Source organism: Clinocottus analis, unplaced genomic scaffold (assembly GCF_023055335.1).
Source record: "Clinocottus analis isolate CAN_PGR_092001 unplaced genomic scaffold, fCliAna1.0.p SCAF_19, whole genome shotgun sequence".
NCBI classification, from domain to species: domain Eukaryota; kingdom Metazoa; phylum Chordata; class Actinopteri; order Perciformes; family Cottidae; genus Clinocottus; species Clinocottus analis.
The window spans coordinates 13,935,288-13,948,712 of NW_027175920.1; the positions used below are offsets into that span (position 1 = coordinate 13,935,288).

Below are 13,425 nucleotides of genomic sequence, written 5' to 3' on the forward strand. Positions count from 1 at the left end.
GCATCGTGTTTTCAAGAACTCCATAAATTACTCATTATGCCTTTCCAATTTCACACCTGTGAGCCTCACAGGGTTGTGATATCACTCTGGGTTGTTGAGGTATTGTATAGTTGTGCTTTTAATGGAGGTTATTTGTGCTTCCTCGCTGTGTGCATCCTGTCCAGACTCTCCAATTTTCAGATTCTACGCGTAGTGGCTTTGAGGTTGAGAAAAAGCAATTGGCCTTCAAACGTTTGGGAGAGAAAGTGATGTAACAAGGTCACAAGCTGGGAAACCGCTCCGCGGCTTTGGAAGAAGATGGAGAAGAAGAAGAAGAAGAAGAAGGAGAAGAAGAAGAAGAAGAAGGAGAAGGAGAAGAAGAAGAAGAAGAAGAAGAAGAAGAAGAAGAAGAAGAACCCTGCGCTTTGGTCGACGCTGGGTTTGAACGACTTTCTTATGCGTCCACGGGATTTTTTGTTTTTTTGTGAGGAGTATAATCAATCTGAGTAATTACCTTTCTCATTCTGCGTACGCTCCCAAAAGGAAGCCACCGCATTAAACAACCATCTGTCTGCAAGCAGCTGCTGGCTGCTGCGTGGTCAAGATATCTCTCTGCTTTCAACTACGAGTGAAAGCAAATAGCGAAAAAAAACTTGATTTTTTTGCAATCGCAGTGTTTACATATTTAAAAACGTTTTTTTTTTTTTAAGGCCATCTGGGCCGCCGTGACCCCGGCCCGCCTTGTTCCTTTCCCCGCCTCCAGTGCGCTCTTTCTGCCCGTCCCTCTGCTGAGCGGTTTGTAATTGAGATGCAGACTCACAGATGGACGTGCCGTGGCTGCTGGGTCCGGCATGGCCGCGAGACGCGTCCGGCTATCCGCCGAGACGCAAAGACAATCCCTTCAGCTTCCAGGCCCCTGCGTCGCCGCAGCAATTAGAGCGATCTCCCGCCTCGGGCGGCGACAACGGGCCCTCGGTCAGATGATGGTAATTGCCGTTTTTCACACACGGGGGCTCCGCTCCTTTTTGTAACGCTGCGTCAAGCTCGCGGCTCCGGCCAACCCAAACTCGTGTCTAATTAATTAGAGTTGGCAATTTGCATAATTGAATATTCACACATCGCAATGCACTGGACCACATTTAGCGAACTGACACCGGCGTGCGTTTGTCAGGCCGCTGACACGCTCGCACTCCGAGGCCAGAGGTGGTCTGTAGCCGCGAGCCCCGTTTGAGCAAACGCTGCAACGAGCCCCACAATGCACTGCGGCAGTGGACTAATTAAGTGGTTGTTTCTTCTTTGCAGAGTGCTTTCACGCCGCTTTATCCTATCTATGCGGTTTCTCTCGCATCCCCCCGGTTCTCAATCTTCTTACAAGAAGGTCAAGCATGATCCGGGCTGACGTGATAATTGTGCTCTCGACTTATTGTGTGATGTATCAGACGTGGGTTACCCGAAACCGTACGTCACCGACTTATCAAACGATAAATGGACATGACCTGGATAATGTTGTGGACTTCCTGTACGATATATTGACATCAATGCTAATTTGTACGTTATCTATTTGTCGTACGACACATGGATAGGACTTGAATTAATTTAACATTATGAGCTTATTTTATGATGTATGGATACGATACGGCCTCGATCATTTCTACCTTATCCACTCATCGTACAATATCTGGGACTTCAAAGCGTTTTCATCGTATGATAAATGGGACACGACCTTGATACATTTTACGATATTATCTCATTGAACAGTAAATGAACACGGCGACATAATACCAGAATAAAAAAGTAAGGGTTTCTCAATCATTATAGGACGTGCGCATTGTACATAGAGTCCATTTTATTTATTGTTTTGGTATTTTATTTCCATTTTTAGTTCTGTAGTATATGTCTAGTTTTTAAAACATTTTGATAATTGCAATTTGAATGATTTCATTACTCTTTAAAAGGGTGTACTTGCGTTACTATGCTAATATATTACACATCGTGGCATAAAGGGATCTTAAAATGACAGCGATATTGTTTATTGCATCGACATGGGACTCAACCGTTATGTCCACAACTTGTGACAACAACAAATCATGAGTTGTGGACCCCCTGCTGGCCACACGCTGCAGTGCATCTGCTTCAGCGAATCGTAGCCAAAAGAATATTATCTGCTGGTCCAGGAGCACATGCATGGATCCCTTCAGCTCCCTGCAAACATCTGCAGGTAGCCAACCTGGAAGAGACCCAACACTAAGCAGCAGAACCTGCAGGGCTCTGCCGGCGGCCTCACACAGCGAGTGATAGCACACACCTGCTATTAAACACACAATATCAAAGCCACGGGCAGAGAGAGAGAGAGAGCTTTAGCAACCGGTTGGCTGGCCGGCTGATGGGTGATTGGTCGGCTGGCCGGCCAATGATATGTGATTGGTTGGCTGACTGGCCAGCTGGGCAAACCTGAGGATGGGTTTGTGCTCTCCGGAGTGAAAGTACAGCTGCCATCCAAGAGCCCGCTGTTTGTTGTTCTACCTAACACTCATTGTAATTAAGCAGATTCAGGGCTGCCAATAGCATACACACATGCTTCAACACACACACACACACACACACACACACACACGCACACACATACACACACACACATTCCCCACTAAGGTGCAAGCTTGTCAGGTATACAGGGAAGTAGAAGCGGAAGAAGAAAGCAGACAGAAGCTCGTCGTAGTAAAACCCCTCCCGGAGGGTCACGGATTGTCAACGCATTTCGGAGCTTGTTTAGCAACCAAAAAAAGAAGATTAAAAAGCTTCGAAGACGCGAGTTTTTGCTGAACTCGTGAATTCCATTTAACGAGACATCATCACTAAATATCCCCTCTTTACGGAAAGCACCACCTGGCACCGGTGTTGGCGTCGCTTCTCCGCACCCAAGCCGACTTCAAAGGCAGCCGAGAACAAAAGCAGGAGAGAGACGCCGCGTCCCCCAGATGTGAGGAACGCTACCGATTCCACCGCGCTAATGGATTCCCTGCACGACAAGTAAGAAAAAAAAGAAAGAAAGGACAAAATACATCCAATCCTGTTTCATAAGCACTATTCATAAATGTGCAGGAAACATTCCCAAATACCCTCCACCCCCTCCCCCCCACAAACTCCCAGGCTAAGTGATTAAATGTAATAAAATCTCTTGAAGTAATTGCAGCTCATCTATGGCAGAGTAAATATTCAATTAATGGTGGCTTTTTCATAACTGTGATTCTTTCAGTCAATCGCACACAGCACAGCCTTGCATGTCTCCCTGTCATTAATTAAAATTTCTCTTTGGAGGTCAATTAAATTCCCTTTAACTATTCATTAGCCACAAGACAGGGCGGCATGGAAATCTATTAAAGAGGAGTTCGCCATGTGTGTGTGCGCGTGTGTGTGTGTTGTAACAGAGGTGGGGTGTGGTGGGTTAATCTTTCCTTTTGCTTTCCTCCCGGGCAGAAAGTGGGCTTAAGCTCTCTATGTGTCGAGGTGGCGAGCTGAGCCGTGGCGAGCCGAGGCGGGAGCTCTTTACCGGTCTCCATGGCGTGTTTGGCCAAGGCTGACTGGCTGCCAAACAGCCAGAGACAGAGCGGGGATGAATCAGCACTGACAAGGTGAAGCCAGCTTCGTGTTCGCCGGCTGACAGCTCAGGTGCTCAGAGAGATGGAGACACAACAGATTACATTTAGGCCACTGCAGAGAGAGAGAGAGGGGGAGAAAGAGAAGGGAAGAGAGAGGGGGGAGATAAAGCTAAAGAGGGAAGGAGGAGCCCAAAAAAAAAAGGCTTTTGGACTGGAAACTTTTTCTTAGATAAACGAAAAAGTTGGACTTGTGTGGGTGTGTTGATGTGTGTGTGGCCGGGGATGTTTTGCAGGACGGATGGGGGTGGGATGTTTTACGGACCAGTGAGACACTGTTTTTTGGCTCTTATTATTTGTGAAAATGGGCAAAACAAGAACACATGTTTACCTGAGAGAGCACGACTGGCTGTGTGAATAATGACTTTACAGCAAAGCGACAGTTTTAAACCAGGACGCGGTAATTATATGAGCGCGCTGTACAAGAAGGTCTTTGTGAAGGAAGATCATTAATCCTGAATACCGCCAAACAATACTGCTCATCAGCAATCCATTCTGTGAAGAGCACTCGCCAATCAGAGGTAGAGGAGGGCGGGTCTAAATCCATCAAAAGTCGCAATGGCTGTGAAAGAGGTCACTTGGCATGTAGATGAGAGGCTACTTCAACATTTCCTAATGAAACTTCTTTTGCACACTTGCTGCTCTTGTGCCAAAGATGGCACTCGTCCCTTAGGTGGCGAAAGAGCATCAAGGTCTGTTTATTGGAAGAGGTCATGGGATCGGGACGAATGGCGTTACTTCCATACGTCCGTGAACCCGATACGATACCATTGCGCTCATCTTCCTAAGTTTATAACCCACGCCAACGCTGCAGGGAACTCGTTGTAAAAGACCTTTTGGTAGACGAGTCATGTATTTCATTGTGTCATGTAGACTTTGTGCACGTCAACTACAAAGCCGTGCTTGGTTAACCTGATCCGACAGATGGTCTCGTAGACAGAACCATCTGAGAAGCCTCCGTTTTGGTAAAGGGAAAGCGCTTTCACAAACTGCTTGGCGGGTGATTGGATGAACCATCTGTCAATAACCATCCATCAGCCGGTCGGTCGATCACACTGCCAGGATTTCCTCGCAGGACGTCAATTTGTCCGACCCACCATGTTTTGGACCCAAACGCAGTACCTGAAGCCCGAAAAGTTTGTGGTCAGCGGCTACTTGTGTGAACGTCGAGCTGCTACGTCAGGTCACTGCTTGGTGGCTTTTAATAGTCGCCAACCTCAAACAAAGCCATTTCTTGAAGACTATTTTTTCTTAAAATTACCTTTGGGTATTCATTGCAGTCAGTGGTGGTCCATGGAGAAGTGGGTATACTCTTAATTTTGCAATTTTTTTAAGGAGCCGATACAGCAAAGGATAAACGCCCTGTTTTATAAATAGTGACATACTCTATTTTGTTTACCCAAAAATTATTAACCTAGTATTATTTACAGATTGCCACATGATTCCTGCTGCTTGACGTCAGGGAATAAAGATTATGAAACTACTGACCCGATACTGACTCACAGACTGAGACAACTCCCTAATTATACAATTTGAGTGAACGATTCCTTATCCTTACTCCATTCACACAAAATTGGACAACTATTGTCTCGCCTGCAAGTTGTCCATATAGACCAGTAGTTTCTTTTGTAAACTGTCTCTTGGAAAAGCTAATTTAGGTCAGAGTGTGATATGATAAAAGTAACATTACTTCACCTGGAGCAGATATTACTGGTGTTATGCATGAGTATAACACATATTCAACATGAGGCAAACACAGTTTTACAGTCAGAGATTTGTTTATTTTTCAAATAAAGTCGTTAATTTTAGGAATATTAATTTAACTGAATTTTCATGCAGCTTTAAATTCAGTTTATTCTGGCGTCAAATGATATCAATCAAAAGAGCCAAGATATTATATTCTTGTCATCTAAAAAGAGAAATGTGTGTGCAGGCACTTTACCTGGTTATTAAACCACTTGTTTCAGCTCATTTCTCCTCTGTTAACATTATTGTTGGTCAGTTAGTTTATGAATTAGAGTTATGTATTTATTCATGTGTTAGGGTTCTGATCATATTGGTCTTTTAGGTTTATTTTTCTGTGCCTTAATTTCGGATGTGAGTCGGTCCGTGTGCTTTGTCTCGTAGTGGCGCTTCACATCCCTGATTTTAATATCGCATGAGTCGTACTGCTTTTGAACTGATTGTGGGAATAATAAACATAACAATCTCTTCATTAAAGGCTCTGGTGAAGCGGTCCACATTTCTCTTTTTGCAGCACAAAGTGAAATAACTTCTCTGATTCACATACTTTTTTCAACTATGTGATCTCTCTCCTGTCGCTCCGTGTGTGTGAATATGGCAGAAGAGTCGAGGGCGGGGCTTAACGGAATACACGCGTGATTGGAGTGTGTGAAAGGATTTACAAGGCGTGTGTTTGCTGGACCGCTGAACGAGAGCCGCAAAGGCAGGAAAAGCTGCGCGATCCATCAACAATTAATAATTCAGAAATAATAATTGGATTTCGGTCCAGGGTCCACAGACGATGGCGACTTAGTCCGCCTGTGAGTGACCCATGCACAACTAAACAATGCGCACCAGCGGTGATGGAGAAGTGGGTATACGCAATGCTGACTGAAAAATATGAGGGTACACGCCGTATACCTGCGTATACCTGCGTATACCTGCGTATACCTGCGTATACCTGCGTATACCCTGGACTACACCACTGACTGCCGTACAGTTAAAGATAGACAGGAACAGTAGGGGAGAAGAACGATGACATGCACAAAAAGGTCCCTGACCAGATAGAAAAAGGGATGTTGCGGTTAAGCAGACTTAAAGCCTGATTGTTCGTTCAAGAGTCTGTGTGTTTTCCCGTATTAAAGTCCCTCCCCTTTCCGTGATAGTATAACAACACCACACGACTTCTTTTGCTGCTTAGAGAGGACAGATATAGCTCTTGTGATGTCAGGAAGTCCCTTGATAGCCATCAGGTCTTCCTATGAGCAGTAAGGACAGTCTCAAGGTGGAATATCTCCCACTGATTGGTGCGGAAGCATTTTTTTTCCCTTTCTGGAGCGCCTAAATAATACGGTGCCCTCTCTGTGTGGACACACAGCGTTGGTCGCCGCTCTCAAAGTCCTCGAGGGAGCTGCAGGGAAGCATTTCTAAGAAGAGGAAATTATGAACTACATTTTTCTGCGGTGAGAAAGAACTAAAGGTCTAAGTGAGGATTGTAACCACTGGTTTACCAGCTGAGTCTACATGACTAAACTTCTCCAACAGGAAGACCTAAGGACAACAATCTGGTCAGATCAGATCCCCTCACTGGGACACGACATGGGCCTATTCTCTTTTTAATCTGCTCCGCATGTACCATAGGTGGTGCACTGCAATGCGTCCCATGTGCTGAGCGACCGCCCCAAGGATAAACCCTGTACTCGCTGCTGGCATGTAAACATAAGCTAATCATAACATTAATCTCACCAATGCAACTGTGCACTTTTGGAAGCAGCCCATCTGTGAAGGCTATGCAATTAGCTGCGATCATATGGCACGGGACGGAGAAGAATTCTAAATGCCCGCCGTCCTTGGTGCACCACTGTACGGGAGGAAATAACAAACAATATGCATGACTAATCCGCCGTGAGGCTGCTGGCTTTCATCTGCAAAGCCCCGCGGATGAAGTCGAGGCTGTTTTTTTTCTTGAACCGGAACGCAAGCATTGTGCGCCTCTGAATAGGTGAACTGTTTTGTGTTTTATCTCCAGCCGAGTGTTCATTTGTACAAATGGGCTCACGTCGTGTGCCAGAAACAAGCAGCGGCCAGGAGCATCGATCAGGGACACGCCGGCGTATCACACCTACGACGGCGAAGAAACAATGTGCGGCAGAAAAAGAAACAGGAGAGTCAACAAAGCCCCCCCACCGGCGTACGGGACGCCGCGCTTACCTTGCGCCCGCCCGTGTTCAGCTTTATTGGATGGAGGAAGGGGTCAAAGATCATGTGGCTGGTCTCGATGTTCACTGGCGACTGCCTCTTCCCCACCGAGCACAGGTTCCAGGCCGAGTTCACCAGCCCCCAGAACGACGGCACTGCAACACAAACAAGGACAGAGGGAGGGAGGGAGGGAGAGAGAGAGCGTGAGGGCGTGTTCAAAAGGGCGAGCATCTGCATCGAGGAGATACGGCGGGCCGCGTTCCCGCCGAGGGGTCGCCCAGAGTGACGGGTGGAGATGTGCGCTTTGGCAATTTTTTCTTCTTTTTTTTTTTCCTCTTTCAAATACCAGAGCTCAGTGGGAGAAATGCAATTAGCAAGGTTCCACTGATGTGGGTTCTGATAGCCGGTCCAAGGACCCTGAGGGTTGGACCTACATGTATTTTTAAGGTTACAAAAAAAAGAATTTGCACAAGCATTTATCACAGGATAGGTTCCTTAGTGTATCATCATTGTCATCATGGAACCTAATCTTTTTTTTTTAGGTCGGATGAAAGCAATTATTCCTTTGCAACTCGTTAGAGATTTGGCAGAACACCTGGTTAGGGTCCGCTTTGGTACACATTCCCATACATGCCCTGTTACCCCATCGTGCAGGGGTGTAGTGAGAACAAAATAAACCTCATACGAGCAGCACATGAAGGAATTTAGGATTTGTGACACACAACATCGAATGGCTGTGGAAGGATTCGGTCACCTTGGGCATCTTCGAGCTCCCATTCCTCACCTATATTTAGGAACTACTCTGATGATGAAAAAGTTTGGGCTCGCCTGCCACAAAAGGGCGTGGTTACAGGCGGCGGAGAGGACCACCATATATTTACCAACTGTCTTTCCTGCTGTTAGGTTGTAGGACGTCCTCTTTACGAATAGATGTTATTTTTTGGTTTGGGCAACAGCTGAATAAGAATAGAAGACATGACAGTCTGTGGTTCACGTTTAGTATCAACGTCTGCAGATTAAACTAAAAAACAAGTATACAATTAGCAAGCTGGAACATGAACATGAGGCGTGTTGCTGAAGAAAAGCCATTCTCAAGGCGTCCCGATAGAAGAGAAGGTTGGCGCTGTTGGATTTGGATCACGGGATATCAGCTGAAGAGACTACGGACCGACACATCACAGTGAACCTCTTCAACGACTGCAGAGGGCACCAGAACAACAACAAGAGAAACGTCAAAGCTGAAACGTGTGGAGCCCAAATGGTGCCGCTGTGGCTCACTTGTGCTGGAAAACATATTCAAAATTGAAGGTTATTTGGGAGGTAAATGATTGCTTCCAAAAGTGTTCTCCCCTGGCATGCAAACACCGTAGATAACACATTTGAGGCCGGCAGCGCCGTGTCATTTAACTTGGACCATCACGGGCTCCGCCACCATCTCCAACAGCGGCACGACGCGCAGCCCAGTGGGAGAAACTCATCTGTTGTGTGATTTGGTCAAAGAAGAAAAGAAAAAGAAAAACCTCCCTCTGAATAGAGGAGACACTCGCAGAAGTGAGAGAAGCAGGAATGGGCTTCAGCTCACACATGCACTGTAAGACTGAGAGGACGGGGCCGGCCGAGTGAGAGAATGTCAGCACTGTGGGCGTGATCGGCATCTCTGCCAGTCTCCTCTTATGTAAGACTTGGCCACAGCGACCAAGAATCTCTTATTCCCTTCAACAAGGAGGAGGCAACGGCTTATCGCCGTCGACTCCCGCCGGCATCCCCCCCCTCCCCTCCCCCCATCCTCCATTTAGGGAACACAGCATTACACGGAGATGAGTCACTGGGATTGTGCTCCGCCGAGACTTTGTCCAACAAAAGCAAAAAATAACTTGAGATTGTCTTTGATTTTTTTTTTTTTTCATATGCAAATTCACGATGAATCAGTGGGCAGCGGACACGACGGCGTGCATTGGGAGGCTTTGGCGAGTCGGCGAGTCCCACTTTAGTGATTGCTCATGCACTCGCTCCCCGAGCAGGTTTCATGGCCTTCATTTTCACAGCAGTGGAGAAGCACCTCTATGGAAACTATGGAAAGGCTAGAAGCAGAGACAACTCAAACGTGTCTTTTTGGGCAGCATAACACAGTTTCGATGCTGTAAACCAGAGAGAAAGTTGAATTTATTGTGCTCACAAATGTTAGAAAAATATGGAGGCTCCTGCAAACATTGAACTGTAAAAAACAGGAATCGTCATTGAAGCCACTCAGAGCGATGAATAACAGGCAACGTGATGTTTTTGTGTTTGTTTTGTTTATCCAGGTCGTGAGGTCCGAGCTCGGCTCAACATACGTGCTGCGGTAAATGAGCATCCGCGGTAACGGCTGAGGCCTCGTATTCACACATAAAGACTTTTGAAGACCTTGAAGCTCCCTATTATGTATCCAGACTCGCATCTCACAAAGTAAAGGCCTTGATACAAAAAAACGATAATGATCTTGTTTATATGGTCACGGCAACCACCGTTATGTTTCCAATGGGTTTGGAAATGAGCGTCCAGACTTGATCCTTCGCTGCCTGCTGGATGACGAATGGGTCCAGTATAGAAACAGAGTGGTTACTGTGCCACACACATACGTTGTGGCATACTGTAGGACCTTAGTCACACAGCACTGAGTCACACTGCAATAAAAAAAGTTTTAAAAAAAGAGCTTTGCTTTGGCGATGTGCCCGCAGGTGGGAGGTTTTCCCACGAGCCGTCAGTGCTTTGACTTCCTCCCGAGTGAAAATTGTGTCGATCTGTGAAACAGTAAATACTGTTGCTTCACGAGAACGACCTTTCAACTCGACCTCGGGCACAATGTTGTCCATAACGCAGACTTTTGGAGTCATAACACACCAGGAGGGCAGTGTCTGACTTTATTGGTGTCAGCAGAGGCCTGGGACTAAATGTGTGGTTGCCGCCCACTCACAAGAATCTCCCTCTGGGACTTCGGGGCCAGCTGTTCCCCGCTGGAGCGCCGACGCTCACAAAGTGCAACGTTTGACCCGAGATGCGAGAGAGAGAGAGTCTCCGGTGACCCTGCCGAGCTCGGCGTAACGTATCAGCCGCATGCTATTGATTGGCTATGAATTGCATTGGTAACGATCCACCGACCCTCATTTTGGACCAGACCATTGGGAACAACCCTTTACACGCTCCTGTGACGGAGCGTCAAACTCAATCCACCAACTAATTATGTTCAATTCGATCCCAGGACTCCTGCAGTTGCCCCAAAAAAAAAAGAAAAAGAAAGAAAGCGCTCCATCACTGTCCGTCCACAGGAGGCAGAAGTCACTGGACAGAATGATAAAAGTTATTACGGATGAGCTCCCGTTGAAGGTGGCGTGGAGTTGGGAGGTAACGCCTTTCATGGGCTCCAGGAGAGAGGGGACCTCTGCTGATGCAAAAAGTCTTCATGAAAATGACAGGAAATCCATGAGCCGAGTGGGAATTGAAGTGCGAGCGCATTGATCCGCTCAACCTCCGGCCCCCTTGTTGTAAACGCACGCGTAATTATTAGCTGTTGATAGATTCCTGAATGCGACTCCAGCGGCCGGTGGGACATCGCTCACCGCTGACACGGGCACAAGCACCGCTTGTCAATACTGTTCAGACCCCCCCCCCCCCCCCCCCCCCACCCCATCCCGTAGCTCTGATACCCCCTAAATTTCCCTTTTTTTATTGGCAAGCTGTAAAAGCGGACAGGGATGTATGGCGTGGCCTTTCGTAGACGTCGGACGGAGAGGATGTGTAATGTGCGATTGAAAAGGGCAAATGTGGGTGTGGGTGCGGGCGGGGGGAGGGAGTGGGGGCGGGGGGGGGGGTGGAGGGACGATTAAGGGGATGGAAGCTCTGCTCCAAAGGCCCGGCCTGCATAACACTTTCTTATCGGAAAGTTCTCCCTAATTAGGATTTCACATGGAAAAATATGGTTTAGAAGAAAAAATGAGACAGTGGCAGCCGTCTTTCCAGCCTCTTACGACGACCACGTGAGCCAGCAGAGGAGACTCTCAAACCCCCGGGTCACTCAACACTACGGTAACGTTATAGTGGTCTTACAATCGCTGAACCGATATAACCAGTACTTGGAGAAAGAAAGAAGTATCACTCGCATTTAAATGGAGCTGTACTTGTAGAGCTTTTCTAGTCTTCCGACCACTCAAAGCGCTTTAACACTACATGACATCACTCACCCATTCACACCCTGATGGGAGGAGCCACCATGCACGGGCCCACATCAGTAACATCAACCATTCATACGCCATAGGCGCAGTTATGGGAGCAATTTAGGGTCTTGCTCAAGGACACGTCGACATGTGCTAGCAGAGCCGGGGATCGAACCGCCGATCCTCTGATTGAAAGACGATCCTGCTCACCACTGAGCCACAGTCGCCTCTCCTTTGTTCTCCATCCTCTCCTTTGTTCTCCATCCTCTCCTTTGTTCTCCATCCTCTCCTTTGTTCCCGCCTCCTTTGTCATATTTGTCGAGGTCGTGAGGGTCCAGTGTTCGTACGGTGAGGGGCCATGACCATCATTTTTTAAGCTCCACTTCCTGGACAGCCTGTAGTTCAGCCGAAGTTTGAACAATTTCTTGTCTAGTCTCCATTGGTCTCGGCTGAATCATTCACATCTATCGAGTTGCACAAAGGAGCAAAGAAATTATCTTTTTACCCGATCTGGTTAGTGCAAACGGTGTACTTTTGAATGAAGTGATTGAAGCTTTGATTTGGTTCTTAATTTCGTTTTGATCACACACATTCAGTTCAAGGACCGTCAGAAATGTGAAGTTCAGTTTTAACAGTTTCTGGATTTGACATTTTCTGGCATTTACTTTTTTTAAATTAAAACCTTTTGGAAAAAAAAGCCTTTAAAACCCGCTGGTGGGTTTTTGGTGTTCGGAGGGAAATCATCAATCAATCAGCCACTGGCTGATATTTGACGTCGCTACTTTGAATAATCTCTCGTTCCTTACATCAGAACCGCATTTGGGTAAATAGAGAAATGATATCCACGAAAGAAGAACGTTGACGCCGTTGTCCATTCTGACGTTCGTGAGGAGCTCGTCCTGCTGTGTTTTGCAGACTCGGCCCGGGACCTGAGCGCGCCCCCGCGGGCTTATTAGGGATCAGGGTTGCGGCGAAGGCGGGATCCGAGGTCTGAGGAGACGCTCGCCGGACAATTAGGCCCGACATTAATTACTTCCTCGGCCCGGTATCTCACACATACCGGGCGCTTCTCAAGCCGAAGCCTGGAGGGACGTAGTTCCTCATTATAGAGAGCGGCTTGGAGAGGGTGGGGGAGTTGGGGAGGAGAGGATGGGGGAAGGTGGGGGAGGAGGGGGGCATCACAGCGCCTTTTATAAGCACATGCGAGCCGGGGAAATATATCTATTTCACAGACTACACTACGCCAACAACAGTACAGGCGACTGCTCCCAAATGATAGCTAATGGGAGGCACACACACACACACACACACACACACACACACACACACACACACACACACACACACACACACACACAGAACAACAAATAAACAGCACACACACAAAGAGCAGTGTGGCTGGCTGCAGAGGTATGCATTTCATTAAACAGGCCCAGGCGCAGAGATAGCCTTAATGAAATGTCTTTATTCTGTCAACTGGATATGGATGAAAAGTTAGAGTAATAGTCTTCGGGAAACTGGAGGGAATTGGAGAAATTCTCTCTCTCTCTATCTTTCCCTCTCTCTCTCTCTGATGCTTCCCGTCCACACATTTCTTGGACGAGCATCAGGAAAAGTATAAAAAGAAAAAGTGCTTTCCTTTTGTAAGTGCTGACGAAAAGCTGGGTTGCAAATTTGCCCGT

The 13,425-nt window shown here is 47.1% G+C and overlaps 1 protein-coding gene across 1 annotated transcript in view; it reads right to left on the reverse strand.

Moving 5' to 3' along the window:
• Window positions 1-13,425, reverse strand: part of ca10a (carbonic anhydrase Xa) — a 175,078-nt gene that overhangs the window by 94,072 nt on the left and 67,581 nt on the right. Inside the window, exon 4 of the mRNA XM_068583221.1 lies at window positions 7,566-7,708. Coding sequence (XP_068439322.1) covers window positions 7,566-7,708 — 143 coding nt within the window. The remainder of the gene's footprint in view (window positions 1-7,565; window positions 7,709-13,425) is intronic.